Genomic DNA, 18,677 nt, shown 5'->3' with positions numbered 1-18,677 from the left:
AAAACAAACAAACCAAAAAACACAACAAAAAAGAAAAGTTATGGATGCCATCTGAGAAGTTCTGTAGGAGGCTGGTCAAATGAGATATTTGTAAAGTGCTTGGCACATAGTAGGCTCTTAATAAATGTTTATTTCTTTCTCCTTCGATCTGCAGTGCACCAAAGCTTGATGCAGTCAAAACATCTGCAAGCAGGAGCATGTAGAGGTTCTCATAACCCATAGAAAATCCTTCTTCAATTGGACTATATGCTGGATTTCTTCCTTAATGGTGATAAACACCCTTAGCACCTTATGTTTCCCTGTTCTATGCTTCAACAAGAGCACAGATGCTTTAAGGTTTGCACGGCATTTTACGTATTTTATCTCATTTAATCCTCATAACAACACTGTGAAGTAAATACTGTTATTAGTCTCATTTTATATAGAAGACTATATATTTATATATCCTAATTTTATAAGAAGACTAAAACTTAGGGAGATGAAGGAAAGCCTTTGCGGCATCCTTTTGCTGTGCTAAATTAGGTTTTTTTGGGAGATGTAGTCAATAAACAATAATCACAGTAGAATCTTCTGTTCTCTCCATGTAATTCAATTGGATGATAATGAGGAAGTCTCTTTGAGAATATCATTTATCTTAAAAAAAAAAAAAACACCTTTCTCTTCCCTTTTAATACCCTCATCAAGGATATTCTTGATAAGCATATAGATAATTCTCATAAACATTTTATATAGATGGGAAATTAGAAATCATCATCATAATTCTGATAATAAATAATACCTACTAACACTTTAAAGTTTGCAAAATGCTTTCCATGTATTATTTAATCTGGGAATAGTGAAGGACTTGGAGAGCACATACAGCCCCTAGCACAAGGACTGCCAAATAACAAATAGGTGATTAATAAGTGTTTGTTGATTGATACCATATGAAGACTGCTTGAAGAAGCCGGTGCTGTTTAGGCTGGAAAAATGAAGATCTGGGGTGGGAGGATATAATAGTTGTATTCAAGTTTTTTCAAACTATCACTTAGTTGAGAGATAAGTTTTCTTCTGTTTAGCTCCAGAAGACAGAAAAAGGAAAAGTGAGTTAAAGTTGAAGTGAATTAACTAGCATTTCTTAAGCATCTCCTATGCCTGAGGCACTGTGTTAAGTGCTGAGGATACAAAGAAAGGCAAAACACCCTCAGATGCATGATCCACAGAGGAGAAAATTTATAAATAATCAGAGTTATTCCAAAGTGGAAGGTGTGGCCTTAGGGAGTTAAGTAATAGGTTAGATGTCAACTTGTGAGGTAGAATCTTGCTTAGGTATAGTTTGAATTAGATGGACTTCAGAATTCGTTTCCCACCCTGACATTCTGTGTACCCCTTCCAGTGAGTCAGTAAATAGACATTTATTAAGTACCTACTAAGTGCCAGTCATTGCACTAATATAAATATAATATAAAGAAGAACTTCTTAAACTTTTTCCATTTGTGACCCCTTTTCATGGGAGAAATTTTTGTGTATAAAATAAGTTATACAAATCAAACATTTACTGATAATAAATCATAATTTCACGACTCCCTATTCAGTTATGTGACTCTCATAGGGGGATGTGACCCACAGTTTAAGAAACTTTGGTATAAAGAAAGATAAAAGACAGTTCCTGTTCTCAAGAAACTTTGGTATAAAGAAAGATAAAAAACTGTTCCTGTCTAACAGGGAGACAATATGCAAAACACTATGTATAAACAAGCTATATATTTATAAATTGAAAATATCATCAGAGGGGATTATCTCCTCTGATCTCTCTGGAGGTCTCTTGGACAAGACTACCCTAGTTTCAACAGACTCCGTGTCTGTGCATCCGCTCAGCCATAGACGACAAGCCCCCATTGATGTATTTACCTTTACTAATCAGTCAGAGGACACAGCTGATTCAAAGCTAAGACATTGCTACATCAAGAAAAGAGACTAAAATGAGGGAGGATCCGGAGAGGCTTCTTGAAGAAGATGGGATTTTAGCTCAGACTTGAAGGTAGCCAGGAAAGCCAGAAGGTGGAGATGAGATCAGAGACATGTGAGTAGAAAAAGGACATTGGTCAGTCAAGCAGAGAGGCAGAAGCTTAAGCGGGGAGTAGCTTGTGAACAAAGGCTTGTAGTGCCTTAGGATGTCTTCTGTGAAGGATTTATGGAAAGACATGGAGAAGTTGAAAAGAAAGAGAAGGTGCGGATAGGTTTCAGATCTGTGTCAGTGGTTGGACTGAATGCATTGATGAGATAGATCCCAGACTTGTTGAAGTCCAGAGGTGAGGTGCCTTCTCTGAAGTCACGCAGCTTGTAAGAATATGGACTGAAACTCAAAATCATATCTCTTGCCTCTAAATTCAGGGCTATTTTGATCATAGCTGGGAGACCTCTGGCAACTTAGGTTGTCATTGGGAGATATCAGGCAGATTTGAAAGTGAGAAGAAGTCAGGGGGAAAAAAGGATGAAGGAGGGGGAGAGAAAGTGGAAAGAAGTAGAAATGAGAGATAGTGGAATGGGGGCCAGTTCTAAAGTCCTCAGGTGGCTCAAGAGACCTGCCCCCACCCAGTCTCAGTCCCCAAGCATCAGCCTTCACATCCCCTTTGTTTGGGTGGTCCCAGCAGGAGGAGAATCATGTTCTGGAGCTGGGAGGGGAAAGCCAAGCTCAGACTTCCCTCTTCTCTCGTTTTCTTCTCCTCTCCCCCTCACCCTTCCCAGAGAGCCTGGGCCCAAGGCGACTGCTCCCCAGATGGGTCTAATTACAGAGCTTTGTTTTGTTTGCCTTTTCCCAAAATAAGCCTCTCCCACTTTGAACTCATTATTTGCTTGGACAGAGCCAGGAAGTGGGGCTGGCTTTGTTTTTTATTAACGGCCCCAAGTGTCATTTTAGATGAGTTTCATTCCCAGCTGGTCCAAGGAAATGGCTATTGGCCCATCTGATTCTCTTATTTGGAGTTCAGTTGGATTGGGACACAGGTGATGGACTGTACGGCACTGGGAATTCCATGGTCCTAACAGGCTCACTGTCTAATGTCTCTCCTGTGCCAGCTGAGAGCTCAGCTCTCTGGTCAGGAGATAATAGTCCAAGCTCTAAAAAGACCAAGTCTTCAGTCATCTCTTTTCTCCAAACTCCTACAACCCTTACTATATGTGCTGCCCATTAGTGAGCACTTATTGAGTGCCTCCTGTGTTCTGCACAGGAAGCTGGGTCCTGGACCCACAAAGACGGATAAGATATGGTCCTTGCCTTTAAGGCACTTACAATCTACCCAAGAAGACAAGGCATGGCTATAAGTAAAGTCTCTGTGTCTGGGCATAGAGACTATAGCTGTGATTGATATGGGGAACTCTCACTATCAATGAGGGTTATAACCTTTTCTGAAACTTGTAGCAGGTGGGTATTAATCTATTTTGTGTCATGGACCCCTATGGATGGAGTTTTTGCACTTTTCAAAATAATGATTTTAAATAACTGAAGAAAATACTGAATTTCAATTAGAGATGAATAAAAATAAAAATCTATTTTTTCTCCACCCTAGCTACCACTGAGCCATGTACCTCAGGTTGACTGTCTCCCTTACTTTCTTGGAACTCAGATGCGATTAAGTGAATTATACAGACACTCTCATCCATATGTATCAGAGGGGAACCAGCTTTTTCTGGCTCTAAGACCAACTCTTAGTTGAACTGCAATATTCCTCTAAGTAACTATGGTACAAATTGTAACATGCTAAATTTATAGGAGAAACCCAAATCCAGTTTTATTATCTTTTTATCAATCTCTTGAGGGCTGATTCATCTCCGTACACCCACAAAGTAGTGTTCTTCTTGCAGCTGTAGGGTAGTAGAATTGACGTCAAAGGACTTGAGATGGAATCTGCAGCTTATTACCAGTGTCAACTTAGACTGACTACTTAAACTCTTTCTGCCTCAGTTTCCACCAACCCATCCATGAGCATTTATTAATTCGGCACCTACCACATGCCAGGTTAAATGATAGTCTGTCATAATCTTCAATTGTTATTTTTTAATTATTTAGAATAATATGGAATTTAGAATCAAGAAGACCATGGGTTCAAGTTCCATCACTGATCCATACTAGTTGTGTGACCTTGGACATGACCTTTCAGTGTGTTAAGCCATTCTGTAAGACTTTAACTTGCAAAGTGGGTGGCAAGCTACATCGGTAAGGGGATTTCCCTAGAAGAGAGCTCCTTTTAATGAATGAAATCATAGATGCAGTTAAAAAAGAAAGAAAAGAAGGAAGGAAGGGAGAGAAAGAGAAAGGGAGAGAGTGAAGCAAAAGAGAGACAGAGAGAAGGAGGAAGGGAGGGAAAGAGAAAGAGAGAAGATATCTGGCACCATGTGAGGTGCTAGGGATACAAGACAGATCCTGCCCTCAAGAAGCTTCTATTCTATCTATGATATAATGAGTTTGGAATAGATGATTTCTGAGATACCTTTCAGATCTAAAGTCTGTCCTCACATAGTTCAGAATCTTAGAGCTGCAAGATCATCTAGTCTTACCCCTACCCCCATTTTATAAGAATTGGGGCCCAGATTCCATAGCTAATTAGTGATGGAGCCAGGACTAAAGTCTGTGTTTCTGGTTCCCAATACCATGTCCCCTTTTCACTCTCCCATTTTAATTTCCTGGTTAATAAGTACCAATTCCCTCCACTTCCTTGGCTAGACCTCAAGAACCCCACCCTTACTCAACTTCAGTTTTTTCCCAGCTCAGTTTTAATTTCCTCTGAAGTTGCACAAGTATTTGGGCCTCATTTATTCTCATCTGTTAATGGAGTAAATTCACAGGATTGTTGTAGGGCTCAGAAAATGTGCTTTGCAAATATCATTCATTACCCCATTTATTACTGATGTGCTCTCAGGTAAGTCACTTTCTGAGCATCAGTTTCCCCATCTGCAAAATAAATGATTTGGGCTAGATGATCTCTAAGTCCTTTTCAGCTTTAGGGCTAGGACCCAGTGAACTCTGAGCATTTCTTCTCTACAGTATCTTAGGTCTCATACTCATAGAAGAGTTTTTTCTGCTTACCTTTCCATGTATTATTTTTATTTTATTTATAGTATATTTATTATATATGATTATTATAATATATAAAATATAATATATAGTATTATAGTGTATTAAAATGTAAACTGTGGCCATGATTTTGCCTTTTTTCTGTATCTCCAGGAGAAGGGAACAAGCATTTATATTGCACCTACTATGTACCAGGCACCATGTTAAACACTTCACAATATTTATCTCATTTGATTTTATAATAAACCTGTGAGATAAATGTTGTTTTCTCTATTTTCCACTTCAAGAAATAGAGGCAGAGAATTTTTAAAATGACTTGTCTAGGGTCACACAGCTGGTAAGCATTTGAAGCTGGATTTAAACTCAGGTCTTCTTGACACTAGAGCCGGTATTCTTTCCACTGCTTCACCAACTGCTCAAACGCTCAGTACTTAGCACAAGTCCTGCACTTAGTTGGCCCTTAATCAATGCTTGTTGATTGACTGCAGACTGTTTCCCCAATGGCACCATAACTTTCCTGAGAACAAGGACCATGTCTTTATTCTCTTTGTCTTTTATTTCATTTTTGGAAACATTAAGCATCTGCTTTATGAAGATGTGTCAGGAGCTCAGGGAGACAAAGTTTCCATTGGATAAAGTCCCTGCCTGCAGGGAGCTCATAGTCTACTAGGATAAAGTCCCTGCTTTATTCCCAGAACTCATAGTCTACTAGGGAGAGAGCAAACAAGGTAAAGGAGGCAGCTAGGTGATTCGGTGGATTGAGCGTAGACTTGGACTCAAGAAGGCAAATCTGACCTCAAACACTTACTAGCTGTGTGACTCTGGGCAAGTCACAAAACCTGCTGGGGAAGGAAATGGGTATCTAGTATAGCAAGAAAACTCCACAGCGGAGTCATGAAGAGCTGGACGTGTGAATGAGCCAGAAAGCTGCAATATGCACGTTACCTGAGAAGAGCGTTTGACTGACATGTAAGGTACATGCTCACCATATTGGAACCCATCTTTGAGCTCCACGTTGGAGCAATCACCCGTGTGACTTAGGGGACATGTGGGGGACTCGGTGCTGACTGAGTCAATCTGAAGCACAAGCCAGGTGTTAGCAGAGGAAGTCTATTGGGATTGGCTGAATCCCACGTATCCTGTGGGACTTGGATAAAAACACCAGATACTGGCAGAACAGCTTCAGCCAAGCCCTGAGAGAGATCCGGTCTGTTGCAAAGACAGAGACAGAGGCAAAGTGTAACATACAGAGTGTAATAATAAGCCTCACATGATAATGATACAATAATCAAATATAATTAATAATAATAAACCCTGAAGCCTCAGCGGAATGTGAGCTACCCTCATTATTGCCTACAGTGAAATAACAAGGGTCAGAGCCCAGATTTTCCTTCTGCATCTTTGTGCCTCGAGCTATTGTGCACCGAGCTCTGAGCTCTCCTTCCCCTCAGAGTTTTGAAGAGCCCCTCATGCATGCAGTTGGCTGACTCTTCCCAGGCTGATTCTCTTTCTGGGGATGGTCCTCGTGGTTCTCCTACAGGATCACGTCCCCCTGCTCTACAGATCCATAGCCAGCTGGGTCTCTCGGCCCAGCAGGCCAGTGGGCTTGTTCTGGGAGACACCCCAAATCCCCTGGAGCCCTCCTGCCTGGGGAGGAAGGGAAGAGCAGGGGCCGCCAGCCTGGGAAGGGTCTCTGCTAAGGCCAGTACAAAGGAGGAATCAGGGGACAAGCGGCTGGGCTATTTCCGCCCACTGGGGGTGTCATGTCAACAAACAATCCCTGATCCGACCCAATAGACCTGCCTGGACCCAGCATTCCAGACCAAATCCGCAGGGAGCACAGAGCAGGGAGTTCTTCCTCCTGGACCCCCACCAAGTTTCCAAAGCAAATAAAACTAGATTCTAGACAAAGTTGGGGCGGGGGAGCGGAGGCAGAGGGGGATGGAGTCTCTACCAGGCATCAGGGCTAGTACTTCCTAAGGCTCCCAGCTCCCAGTGGCTGGGACTCCATTTCCCAGATCCAGGTAGAGCCATCCACTTCAGGTGGGGTGGACCGGGAGGAACTGGCAGTATCCTCCACTGCCTGTCCTGGGGTATCCTGGGCTTTCTCCTAGGACTGTGAGGAATGAGACCAGCCGTTCCAGGAGCAAAGCAATAATCCACTATTGTTTTTCCACTGTTTAACTGCTTTTTCTAACATGTCTTACTTCATTCCATGGCCTTCTGGGGGTGGGGGAAGGTGAGGAGACTGGGATAATGAGGGGATGGGGAAACCTCTGCTTGGGAGTCAGAACTTTTTCAAAGGTACATGGGATGCTAGAAAGAGACTGGTTCTGCCCCAGAGGCCCTGAGTTTATATCCTGTTTATTGCTTGGGTGATTTCAATTTTTCTGGACTCACTTAATTTTTCTGGACTTATTTTCCTCTTCTGTAAAATGAGGGAGTTGGATTAGATGGACCTTAAAATTCCTTCTAGCTCTTGGTCTATGGGGCTATGATTGTGTTATTTTGGGGCACTTTAAGGTCAGATTTCGCAAAAACAACAGATTTGGCAGATTTAGCTTAGGCTGTAACACCCACACCACTCGGCCAACAGATGGAGCAGGGGGCCTTTGGTGGAGAGGCGCAGGGTTCGAGCTGACCTCCGAAATCTAGGGCAGTTTGTTGTTGCTGTTGTTCAATCATTTCCGTCTTGTTCTACTTTTGGTAACCATATTTGGGGTTTTCTTGGCAAATATCCTGGAGTGCTTTATCATTTCCTTCTCCAGCTCATTTTACAGATGAGGAAACTGAGGCAATTGTTAATTGACCTGCCCAAGCTAGTATCTGAGACCTGACTTGAAGTCAGGAAAGTGAGTCTTTTTGACTCTATGCCCAGCAGCACTCTGCCACCTAGCTGCCCCCAAATTTTAATTGACAAAGACAGAGATAGATTTCTGGATTTGAAGTTGACCCGGAATAGTGAAGGCTGGTCCAGGAAGGAGGTGGTGGTGGGCAGTCAGATGATAGCTGAAAGGAAGCAGTAGCTGTTCAGTCGTGTCTGATTCTTTGTGACTCCATTTGGAGTTTTCTTGGCAAAGACACCGGAAGGGTTTGATTTTACAGATCAGAAAACTAAGGCTAAGTAGTGTGTCAGGTGACCTAGCTAGTTAGTGTCTGAGGCCAGATTTGAACTCAGGAAGAGTTCCTAGGTCCAGACCCAGTACTGGATGCACTGTTCTACCTAACTGACCAACTTGCAGAAGAGATGCAAGGGAAGGGAAGGGAAGGAAAGGCACTGCAGGGTGGGGCTGTCGGGACTAGCGAAAGGCCTCCCTCTAGAAGGAGGATTTGAGCTGAATCTTCATTGAAATCAGAGATTGTAGAGGTGAAAATGAAGGAGAAGAGTAGTCTAGGCATGGGAAACAGCCAGTGCAAGAAGATAGAGTGTCATGTGGGAGACCTAGCAAGGGGAGTATGGCTGGACCACTGGGTGCAGGGAGGGGTGTCAGGTGTGAAAGAAAGGAAAAGGTCAGATTGGGAAGAGCCTTAAGCACCAGATCTCAGAATAGGAGGAGACCTGGAATTTACTGAGTAACAGGTGGTGACATAGAGCTATTCTTTAGGAAAATTCCTTCAGCAGTAGTGTGCACCTGGCTTGGAGTGGAGAGAGACGAGTCAAGGACACCAATTAATGAGTTATCCAAGGGGGAATGGACTGAATTGGGAGGTGGGTTCCCTCTAAGGACAAGTCTTCAAGCACTTGTGAGGTTGGTGGTGAGGGGATTTGTGTCAAATATGGGTTGGAGCAGATGCTCCTGAGGTTCTCATTGACTTTGAAATTTGACAATTCTATTTTGCTGTGATTTTGTGATTTTATTATCATACCCATTTTGTAGGTGAGCAAACTGAAGCCTCGAGATGCTAAATTATTTACCTAATGAATTAGTTACTAGACTTCAGATCTCCTTCCTCCAAAAATGAAACATCCAGGACACAATCCTCTGGGAAGCCCATGATGGTCCTATGTATTTTTCTCAGTGGCATCCCCATTCACCCATGTTTCCTCTTCCCATTCCACAGGCAATCAATTGCTTCATCCTGTCATTCTAGCTTTGCAATATTTCTCTTTCTTCCTTTCTATTCCCATGGCCATAATAAATCCAGACCTCATTACCTCTCCCTGGGATTATTACAATAACCTCCAAACTCATCATCCTATTTCTATAGTTTCTCTCTACAAGTCATCGTGTATGGGTTGCCAAATTAGTAGTCCTAAAACAACATTTTGATCAGAATCTCCCAACACACACACACACACACACACACACACACACACACACACACACACACAAACACCACACACACACACGCCACAAACTCTTCAGTCTGGCATTCAAGGCCTCCCACAATCTGGCCCCAGACTTTGCAGTTTTATCTCCTGTTCAGGCAAGTGCAATAGAGTGCTATCTGGGTCATCAGAAGAGGTGAGTTCAATTAGTGAATCTGTCATTAACTTATTACCTATATGATTTTAGGCACTTGATTTCATCTCTCTGGGACCTCAGTTTCCTTATTTGTAAAGTTATTTATAAATAGTTATTTGTATTCGATGGCCTAATGTCCCTTCTAGCTGTAATGTTCTGAATCATTTCCCCTCTACATGTAGAACACTAAGCTTGTACCAAATGAATTTATTTCCCATTGCCTGAGAATGCTGTGTGTTTTCCCAAATCTGTGTCTTTGCTCATATTGTTTCCCCCACTAACTTTCTGAATATTCTCTTATCACATTCTTCTGAACTAATGACCATTCTTCAAGTCCTAGTTGAAATGTCATCCCCTCCATGAAACTTTCCCTCCTGATCTCCACAATGGAAACGATCTTGTCTCCTCCCACTCCTAAAGTCTTTGTTCACACCTCTCTTATGTCATCACTCACATCTCAATATGATGATCATTTATGCATTTGTTTTACCTTTCCTATTACATTACCTATTCCTATTGTATTGTATCCTCCTTGAAGGAAAGGTCATGTTTTATCCAATTTTATTTCTCCATCAATATTCAGTGCTCTGTTCACATTAAATATTTATCAAATGAATGAAAGAATGAATGAACGAACTTGCTCCATCCATCCCTCCTCCACAAAGCAAAAGCTTCTCTCACCCTTCATTGGAGAAGCTGGGAGCCGGCCAGACATTATTGCCTTTCATTCCAGACAGGAAGGCTAGGCCTAACAACTTGAGGATTTGGAACAGATGTCCATGAGCTTGCAGGGGGCTGGGAAAGCAGCGACCTCCATCCCATTCTGGCTGTCCTGACGCCTTTACTTCTGTCCCTGATCCCATTCTCCTCCAGAAATTCCCTCTGGGACATAATGCAAGGCAAAAAGACAAGGGTCCATCTCCCTGCCATGGACTGTTTCCTACTGAATGTGACCTAAGGTCTCACTCCAGATATGTTGTTCAACTCGGCCTTGGCCTTGACCCTTGCACATGGATCTCCATCCTTAGGAGTAAGACCAAAGAGTGGGTAGAAGTTCTGACATCAACAGGATGACAAATGGGTCCCCCCTCTCCCCAGATGTTACTCAATCTCATCTCTTCCTAGTTAAAGTTGAAATCCATTGGCGCCCACTCAAGGCCAACATAGCCCCCACATTCTATTATTTCTCCTTAATATCAGGGACTGGGGTTAGCTCTGTTTTGTGTGTATATATGAGCATGTCCAGGCTGTAGAGAATATCCATCCATGGGCTTTGTAATCCTGCTTTAGTACATTTTTAGGGATTTTTTTTTTTTTTCTGATGCACGTGGGGTTATGTGACTTGCCCAGGGTCACACAGCTAGTTAGTGTTAAGTGCCTGAGGCCAGATTTAAAGGCAAGTCCTCCTGACTTCAGGGCTGGTGATCTATCCACAGAATCACCCAGCTACCAGTTTTAGGGATTTTTAATCATCTTGCAGTGAATGTGTTAATTTTCCTTACTCATTGGAAAACAAAGATTTCAAACATATAATAGGTCAAAATATTCCACAATATAGCAGGATATGACAATCAGCTATAGGATGTTGCAAAATAAATAGCATGGCAAGAGAGGCCATGGCTAAATATGTGATGTGACAGAGTCCAGGAATTTGAATGCCATTGCTTTTGCTCCATGCCTCAGTCATAAAGTTCCTAGGCTCATAGACACATGTAACCCATTTAATCAAACCAGTCTCTTTGACTCAAAAACAATACATCTTCCCCCGCTTCCCTCCCCATCCCTATCCCTATTCCCGGTCCCAGATTCCAAATTCCTTCCCCCTTAGCTCTGGGCTCTGGCCAGTCCTATCCCTGGGTAGCCAGCTTTCTCCCCAGCTGCCCACCTCCACAGGCCCTGGACTTATATCTCTCCTGCTTCCGGGCAGCCTTGACCCTGTAGAGACCCCAGTCCCATCTGGGGAGTCCTCTTTAGCCTTCTTTGAGATAACTGTCAGATCTGGAACCACACTGGATTAAACTGTTCTTGGCCCCCCAGAATAATAAAGATAGATTCTTGATATGTTGCTGGGTTGATGTGGAGGGGTGAGGGATTCTGGTAGTGAGGGTAGCATCCAGATGGGCTATTATTTGAATTACTTGGCTCCTAAAAGATTAACTCTTTTCCTTAGCATAGAGATTTTTAATTTGGGATCTATTTTTTAAAGAAATACTTTTATAATTATTATAATTGGTTCATTATTTAATCCTATGTATTTTATTTTATGTATTTAAAAACATTATTGTGAGAAAAGGTACATAGACTTCACTAGCCTACTAAAGGGGTCCATGAAGCAAAAAAGGTTATGAGCGCCTACTTTCCTCATGTCACATCTATCCTTCCCCATAAATGTATATAAATATATGCAGATATCCTATCATATATATCCCATGCGCCATCATAAATTCTGAGTGCAGGCAAAGAGAACCACTCATTATAGAGAAAGTTTAATTTCATCTGGACCAATGCTCTGCAAATATTCTCATTCCTACTCTGAAGTAGGAGACTTCACTCTCACCTTTATGCCCCAGTGTAAAAAAAAAAAATCCATTTTGACTTCTGTACTATGGGAGCAGAGGGTAAAAGCATTGTTCTTCATTCTGAGCAGTTAAATGCTCCACTTTGGCTTCCATGAGAGGGATGGAAAGCATTGGGGAGAGGGGGGAGTCAAAGAGGGAAAACTCCCTCAATTTCAGTGTGACAGCAACCTTTTTATCTAAGTTTCAACCCGCTCCCCCATGACCCTCTCTCGCCCAGATCTTGCGCTTCTGCCCTCACTTTCCCTGGACCCAAAGGCCAGGAGTGCCCAGGATTTGTAGGGAAGGAGAAGGGAGATCCGGGGACTGCAGTCAAGGTAGTGGAGGGGGCCTGGGATTCACTTACCCAGCTGCAGGGTGATATTGACCGAGTTGGGGTACTGGACCCCGAAGGCCATGGACTGGCTCTGCCACCAGGTGCTCTCCTCCTGGCTGTGGAAATCCGTCAGGTAGGAGGCATTGTGGCTGTGGTCCGGGTGGCGGGCGTCGCAGCGATGGCACAGCTGGGTGTCTCCAGGGGCGCCCATCTGGAGGCAGTACTCCTCGGGTGGCGAGCCACAGGTGTTGGTCACCTGGGCCTGGCGGCCAAAGGCTGCATTCTCAAACACAGGCAGGCAACGCTGAGGGCGCCCTCGCTCATCATAGCAAGCATCCATGCCCCCCTGGGCCAGAGCCAGGCAGAGCAAGATCCCCAGAGAGAGCCTGAGGAACTCCTCCATGGCGAGCTCTCAGAGTGCCCTCTCCTTGTGCTCTCTCTGCTCACTTGGGACTGGGCTCCAGGTCCCTCCTCCAGGAAAGACAGCCGCCCTTGAAGAACAGGCCCCCTTTTCTCCTACTACAGGGGCCTTTTCCCTCGCGCTCAGTTCCATCTTGTGGACGTGCCTGGGAATGCCCAAAGCCCTGGTCTTAGCTCAAAGACTGGAGTGAATTTTCTTTTGCTTCTTGACCTTGAAACAAAGTGAAAGTTGCTGGCCAGTCTTTCCAGGGCTCAGAATTCAGATCCCCCTTCTGCCCTGTGCTTGCTGTGGAAATCCTGAACAGATCATCTCCTTCTCCTTCCCTGAACCATCTTATGTTAGATGGGATTATTGGCATCTTAGCTTTTTTTTTTTTTTTTAAATAACTTTTTATTGACAGAACCCATGCCAGGATAATTTTTTACAGCATTATCCCTTGCACTCACTTCTGTTCCGATTTTTCCCCTCTCTCCCTCCACCACCTCCCCCAGATGGCAAGCAGTCCTTTACATGTTGAATAGGTTACAGTATATTCTAGATAGAATATATGTGTGCAGAACCGAACAGTTTTCTTGTTGCACAGGGAGAATTGAATTCAGAAGGTATCAATAACCCGGGAAGAAAAACAAAAATGCAAGCAGTTTATATTCATCTCCCAGTGTTCTTTCTTTGGGTGTAGCTGCTTCTATCCCTCATTGATCAATTGAAACTGAATTAGCTCTCTTTATCGAAGAGACCCACTTCCATCAGAATACATCCTCATACAATATTGTTGTTGAGGTGTATAATGATCTCCTGGTTCTGCTCATCTCACTTAGCATCAGTCCATGTAAGTCTCTCCAAGCCTCTCTGTATTCATCCTGCTGGTCATTCCTTACAGAACAATAATATTCCATAACATTCATATACCACAATTTATTCAGCCATTCTCCAATGGATGGACATCCATTCATTTTCCAGCTTCTAGCCACTACAAACAGGGCTGCCACAAACATTTTGGCACATACAGATCCCTTTCCCTTCTTTAGTATCTCTTTGGGATATAAGCCCAGTAGAAACACTGCTGGATCAAAGGGTATGCACAGTTTGATAACTTTTTGAGCATAGTTACAAATTGCTCTCCAGAATGGCTGGATGTGTTCACAATTCCACCAACAATGTATCAGTGTCCCTGTTTTCCCACATCCCCTCCAACATTCCACATTATCTTTCCCTGTTATTCTAGCCAATCTGACAGGTGTGTAGTGGTATCTCAGAGTTGTCTTAATTTGCATTTCTCTGATTAATAATGATTTGGAGCATATTTTCATATGTCTATAAATAGTTTCAATTTCTTCGTCTGAGAATTGTCTGTTCATATCCTTTGACCATTTATCAATTGGAGAATGGTTTGATTTCTTATAAATTAGAGTCAATTCTCTATATATTTTGGAAATGAGGCCTTTATCAGAACCTTTGATTGTAAAAATGTTTTCCCAGTTTATTGTTTCCCTTCTAATCTTGTCTGCATTTGTTTTGTTTGTACAAAAACTTTTCAATTTGATATAATCAAAATTTTCTATTTTGTGGTCAATAGTGATCTCTAGTTCTTCTTTGGTCATAAATTCCTCCCTCTTCCACAGGTCTGCGAGGTAAACTATCCTATGCTCTTCCAATTTATTTATCATCTCATTCTTTATGCCTAGGTCATGAACCCATTTTGACCTTATCTTGGTGTACGGTGTTAAGTGTGGGTCAATGTCTAGTTTCTGCCATACTAATTTCCAATTTTCCCATCTTAGCTGTTTAAGATAAAAAAGACAGTGAAACTAAAATGATAAATAATAAAATGAATGATACAGAAGTCCTTCCTATTCCCAAGGAAACATGGTCCAGAAACCCTCCAACAGGCAAATCTAGAAGTCTCTGAAAAATCAATCAACAAATATTCATTAAGCATTACTATGGGCCAGGTACTGTACTAGGTATGGGGGATATAAGTATGAGGAATGAAACAATCTCTACATTATTTTCTACATGTCTTCTAATGAAGGAGACAATAAGTACACTGTGATATATAGCACAAGATAAAATTAATAAATATATAGATATATGTGTATACACACAAGGTGATTAAATTGAAGGTGTTTTGGTGGGGACAGAATTAGCAGCTGGAGGCATCAGGAAAAGCTTTATGTAGAAGATGGTGCTTGATTTCACTCTTAAAGAGAGAGAGGGATGATCTGAGGTAGAAGTAATTAGGGAGGAAATCCCAGATACCTGAAATGTCCATTGTAAAGTACAGGGACAGGAAATGGAGTGTCACGAATGATAAATAGAGGGAGAGTCAGTTTGGTCTTCCAATGAGTAATAGGAATAGGAATGATATCTAAGGAGGTTAGAGAGGTAGGATGAGGTCATTTAGTCCTTTAAAAACTAAGCAGAGGATTTAATTTTTTTTCCTAGAGACTATGGGAAGCCCTTGGAGTTGACTGAATAGGGGGGGTCATCTCCTCTTACTGTCTCCTCAAAACTGTTTACTTCTCTCGAATTCCTTATTACTGCTAATATCGTCATCATTCTCTCAGTCACTCACCCAACTCAAACAAAACCTTGAAGTCATCTTTAACTCCTTCCTGTATGTCATAGTTAATCAGTTTTATCTACCTTCACAATATTTCTCCCATCTTTATTCCTCTCTGGGGAGGCTTCTGACTCTGGTCTTTGCCACCATGACCCAGCTCCCTTCTCATTTTGGGGGCTTCTCTCAGTGTCTGGAGTCTCTTCATCCCGCGACATCCTTCCATTAGGCTGCTCTTCTCCCATTGGTGTCCTTCTAGAGACTCCATTTTGGGGAGAGGCCACGGCTGCTCATATGCCCCCTCTCCCTCCTTTAATTCTTTTTTTTTAGGTATTGTCTCCTCTGCTAGAATGCAAGCTCCTTGAGGGCAGGTACTGTTCTCTCTTTGCTTGTGTTTTTCTCTCTAGCACTTAGCTCAGCACCTGGCACATGGTAAGTGCTTATTAAAAAGCCTGTTGCCTCCCTGCTCAGTCTTTGTTCTGGACTTTCACTATATCACACTTGCCTCGAAGCTGATCGGTTATTGTCCTTGATAGTGTCCTTGCATCACTATTTCTGAACTCTTATTCTCACAGTCTATTTGAGCCTCACAGTCATCCCCTCTTATTACCTAGTCTCCCATTACAATTCCTCTCAACTCCTCCTTTACTCCAATACTCCAGTGAATTTATAATTTTACTGATAAAAGATATTCCTTCCAGTGATGGATATAATAATAATAATAATAATAATAATGATAATAATAACGAACATTTATATAGGTCTACTACACACCAGGCACTGTGCCAAGTGCTTTGCAAATGCTGTCTTGTTTGATCCTTATATCCACCTTGCAAGGGATGCGATAATGTTCATAAAGCACTTAGTACATTGTAGGCACTTACCAAAGAAGCAGCTAGACGATTTAGTGAATAAAATACTGGACCCAGAGTCAGGAATCCTGAATGCTTGTTCTGTGCAAATCTTACCCATTCTTCATCCAACATCCCAAAGCAGCTTCCTAATTCAAAGCTTCTTACTCAAAAACCATTGATATCTTACTCAAAAATCATCACTTGTTACAGAAAATACAAAGATTTCATTTTGGTTTGGAAAGCCCTCTACAACCTCTTTCTGACTTTATTTCACATCATGCTTTACTTGACATTCCAACCAGAATAAGAACACTAAGAGGTTTCCTTTATCTAATCTGTCATCTAGTGTTTGTACACACTATCTTTCTTCCCAGGTCATCCTCCTTCCTCATCTCTTGAGTATTAAAACATTTTTTCTTCCTTCAAGGATCAATTCAAATGCTACCTCCTCCAGGAAGACTTCCTTGATTCCCCCTAGCTGAAAGTGTCTTCTTCCTAACAAATTCTTCCCCCCCTCGCCCTTTTTTTTTCTCCTAACATTTTCTAAGAACACTGTGCCTGGATTTCTCCTTTGTTCCTATTATTAAAACAGCCAGGTGACACAGTGGATAGAGCATGGGCTGATTTAGAAAGAATTCAAATCTGGCCTCAGACATTTACTAGCTATGTAAGCCTGGACAAGTCACTTACCCCTGTTTGCTGGGAAAAAAAATGGCAAACCACTCCAGCATTTGCTAAAAAAAAATCATACATGGGATCACAAAGAGTCTGAGATGATGGAACAACAAGGCACCTAAATAAATGCTTCTTTTCTTCCTTTCCCCCCCTCTTCCATTATAGTCTGTTATTAAGCTTGTTAGTGTACATGGGATATCTTTTTTGTTAAATCATCATTTAAGAGAGAAAGGACTGAGATATAGTTCATCTTTATAGCCCAGTCTTTAGCACAGTGCTTTCACAGAAGTTTCTTGAACAAATGTATGTTAAATATAATTATTCTGATGACTTTCTTTCATGGACACTTTCTTTTTCATTGTTCTTCCCAATCCTTTGATTTCACTGGGGAGAAAAATCTCAATTAGATGTTAATGCACTGTTTTTTTTTTTTTTCATTTGATTTAAATAAACAAATATCTTTTAAGAAATTAGACAGTCTAATTTGAACTAGGAGATCTCATTCTCTCTCTCTCTTTTTAGTGAGGCAATTGGGGTTAAATGACTTGACTAGGGTCACACACATATTATGTATCTCAGGCTGGATTTGAACTCAGGTCCTCATGACCTCAGAGCTGGTGTTCTATCCATCACTCTATCTAGAAACAGTCTATCTTCAACAGTCTAATTTAACAATGATTAGATATAGGCAGTGGATAGAATGATGAGCTTGGAGTCAGGAAGACCCGAATTCAAATCTGGCTTCAAATACCAGTTGTATGACCCTCGGCAAGTCACTTACCCTTGATGCCTCAGTTTCCTCATCTGTAAAAGGAACTGGATAATGAAATAGCAAACCGCTCTTGTATCTTTGCCCCTTCCCAACGTTCAAAACTCAAATGGGATCACAAAGAGTTATTATACATGACTGAAAAAATAATCCAACAGCAGCATTTTATGATTTGTTTTCTTTGCATTTTCCATATAACAATGACAGATTGTTTGTTTTGCTGTTGAGTCAAAACTGGGTATGCTTTAAAGAACAAAATTATAAATAAATTAGAGGAACATAGGATAGTTTACCTCTCACTCCTATGAAAGAGGAAGGAATTTATGACCAAAGAAGAACTAGAGATCATTATTGACCACAAAATAGAAAATTTTGATTATATCAAATTGAAAAGTTTTTGTACAAACAAAACTAATGCAGACAAGATTAGAAGGGAAACAATAAACTGGGGAAATATTTTTACAGTTAAAAGTTCTGATAAAGGCCTCATTTCCAAAATATATAGAGAATTGACTAATTTATAAGAAATCAAACCATTCTCCAATTGATAAATGGTCAAAGGATATGAAGACAATTTTCAGATGATGAAATTGAAACTATTTCTACTCATGTGAAAGAGTGTTTCAAATCACTATTGATCAGAGAAATGCAAATTAAGACAACTCTGAGATACCACTACATACCTCTCAGATTGGCTAAAATGACAGGAAAAAATAATGATAAATGTTGGAGGGAATGCGGGAAAACTGGGACACTGATGCATTGTTGGTGGAATTGTGAATACATCCAAGCATTTTGGAGAGCAATCTGGAATTATACTCCCAAAATTGTCAAACTGTGCATACCTTTGATCTAGCAGTGTTACTACTGGGCTTATACCCCAAAGAGATACTAAAGAAGGGAAAGGGACCTGTATGTGCTAAAATGTTTGTGGCAGCCCTGTTTGTAGTGGCTAAAAACTGGAAAATGAATGGATGCCCATCAATT

General features: G+C 41.6%; 1 protein-coding gene across 1 annotated transcript in view; it reads right to left on the bottom strand.

Moving 5' to 3' along the window:
* The window catches only part of LAMC3 (laminin subunit gamma 3), a 78,659-nt gene extending 65,821 nt beyond the window's left edge, over positions 1-12,838 (bottom strand). Inside the window, exon 1 of the mRNA XM_051980216.1 lies at positions 12,442-12,838. Within this exon, the coding sequence (XP_051836176.1) occupies positions 12,442-12,814 (373 nt within the window). The 5' untranslated portion in view covers positions 12,815-12,838. The remainder of the gene's footprint in view (positions 1-12,441) is intronic.
* Between the last annotated feature and the right edge of the window lie 5,839 nt (positions 12,839-18,677).

The sequence above is a fragment of the Antechinus flavipes genome, chromosome 2 (assembly GCF_016432865.1).
Source record: "Antechinus flavipes isolate AdamAnt ecotype Samford, QLD, Australia chromosome 2, AdamAnt_v2, whole genome shotgun sequence".
Taxonomy (NCBI): Eukaryota; Metazoa; Chordata; class Mammalia; order Dasyuromorphia; family Dasyuridae; genus Antechinus; species Antechinus flavipes.
Note: the sequence above shows the minus strand (reverse complement) of the source record. Positions and strands in the feature narration are given on the sequence as shown.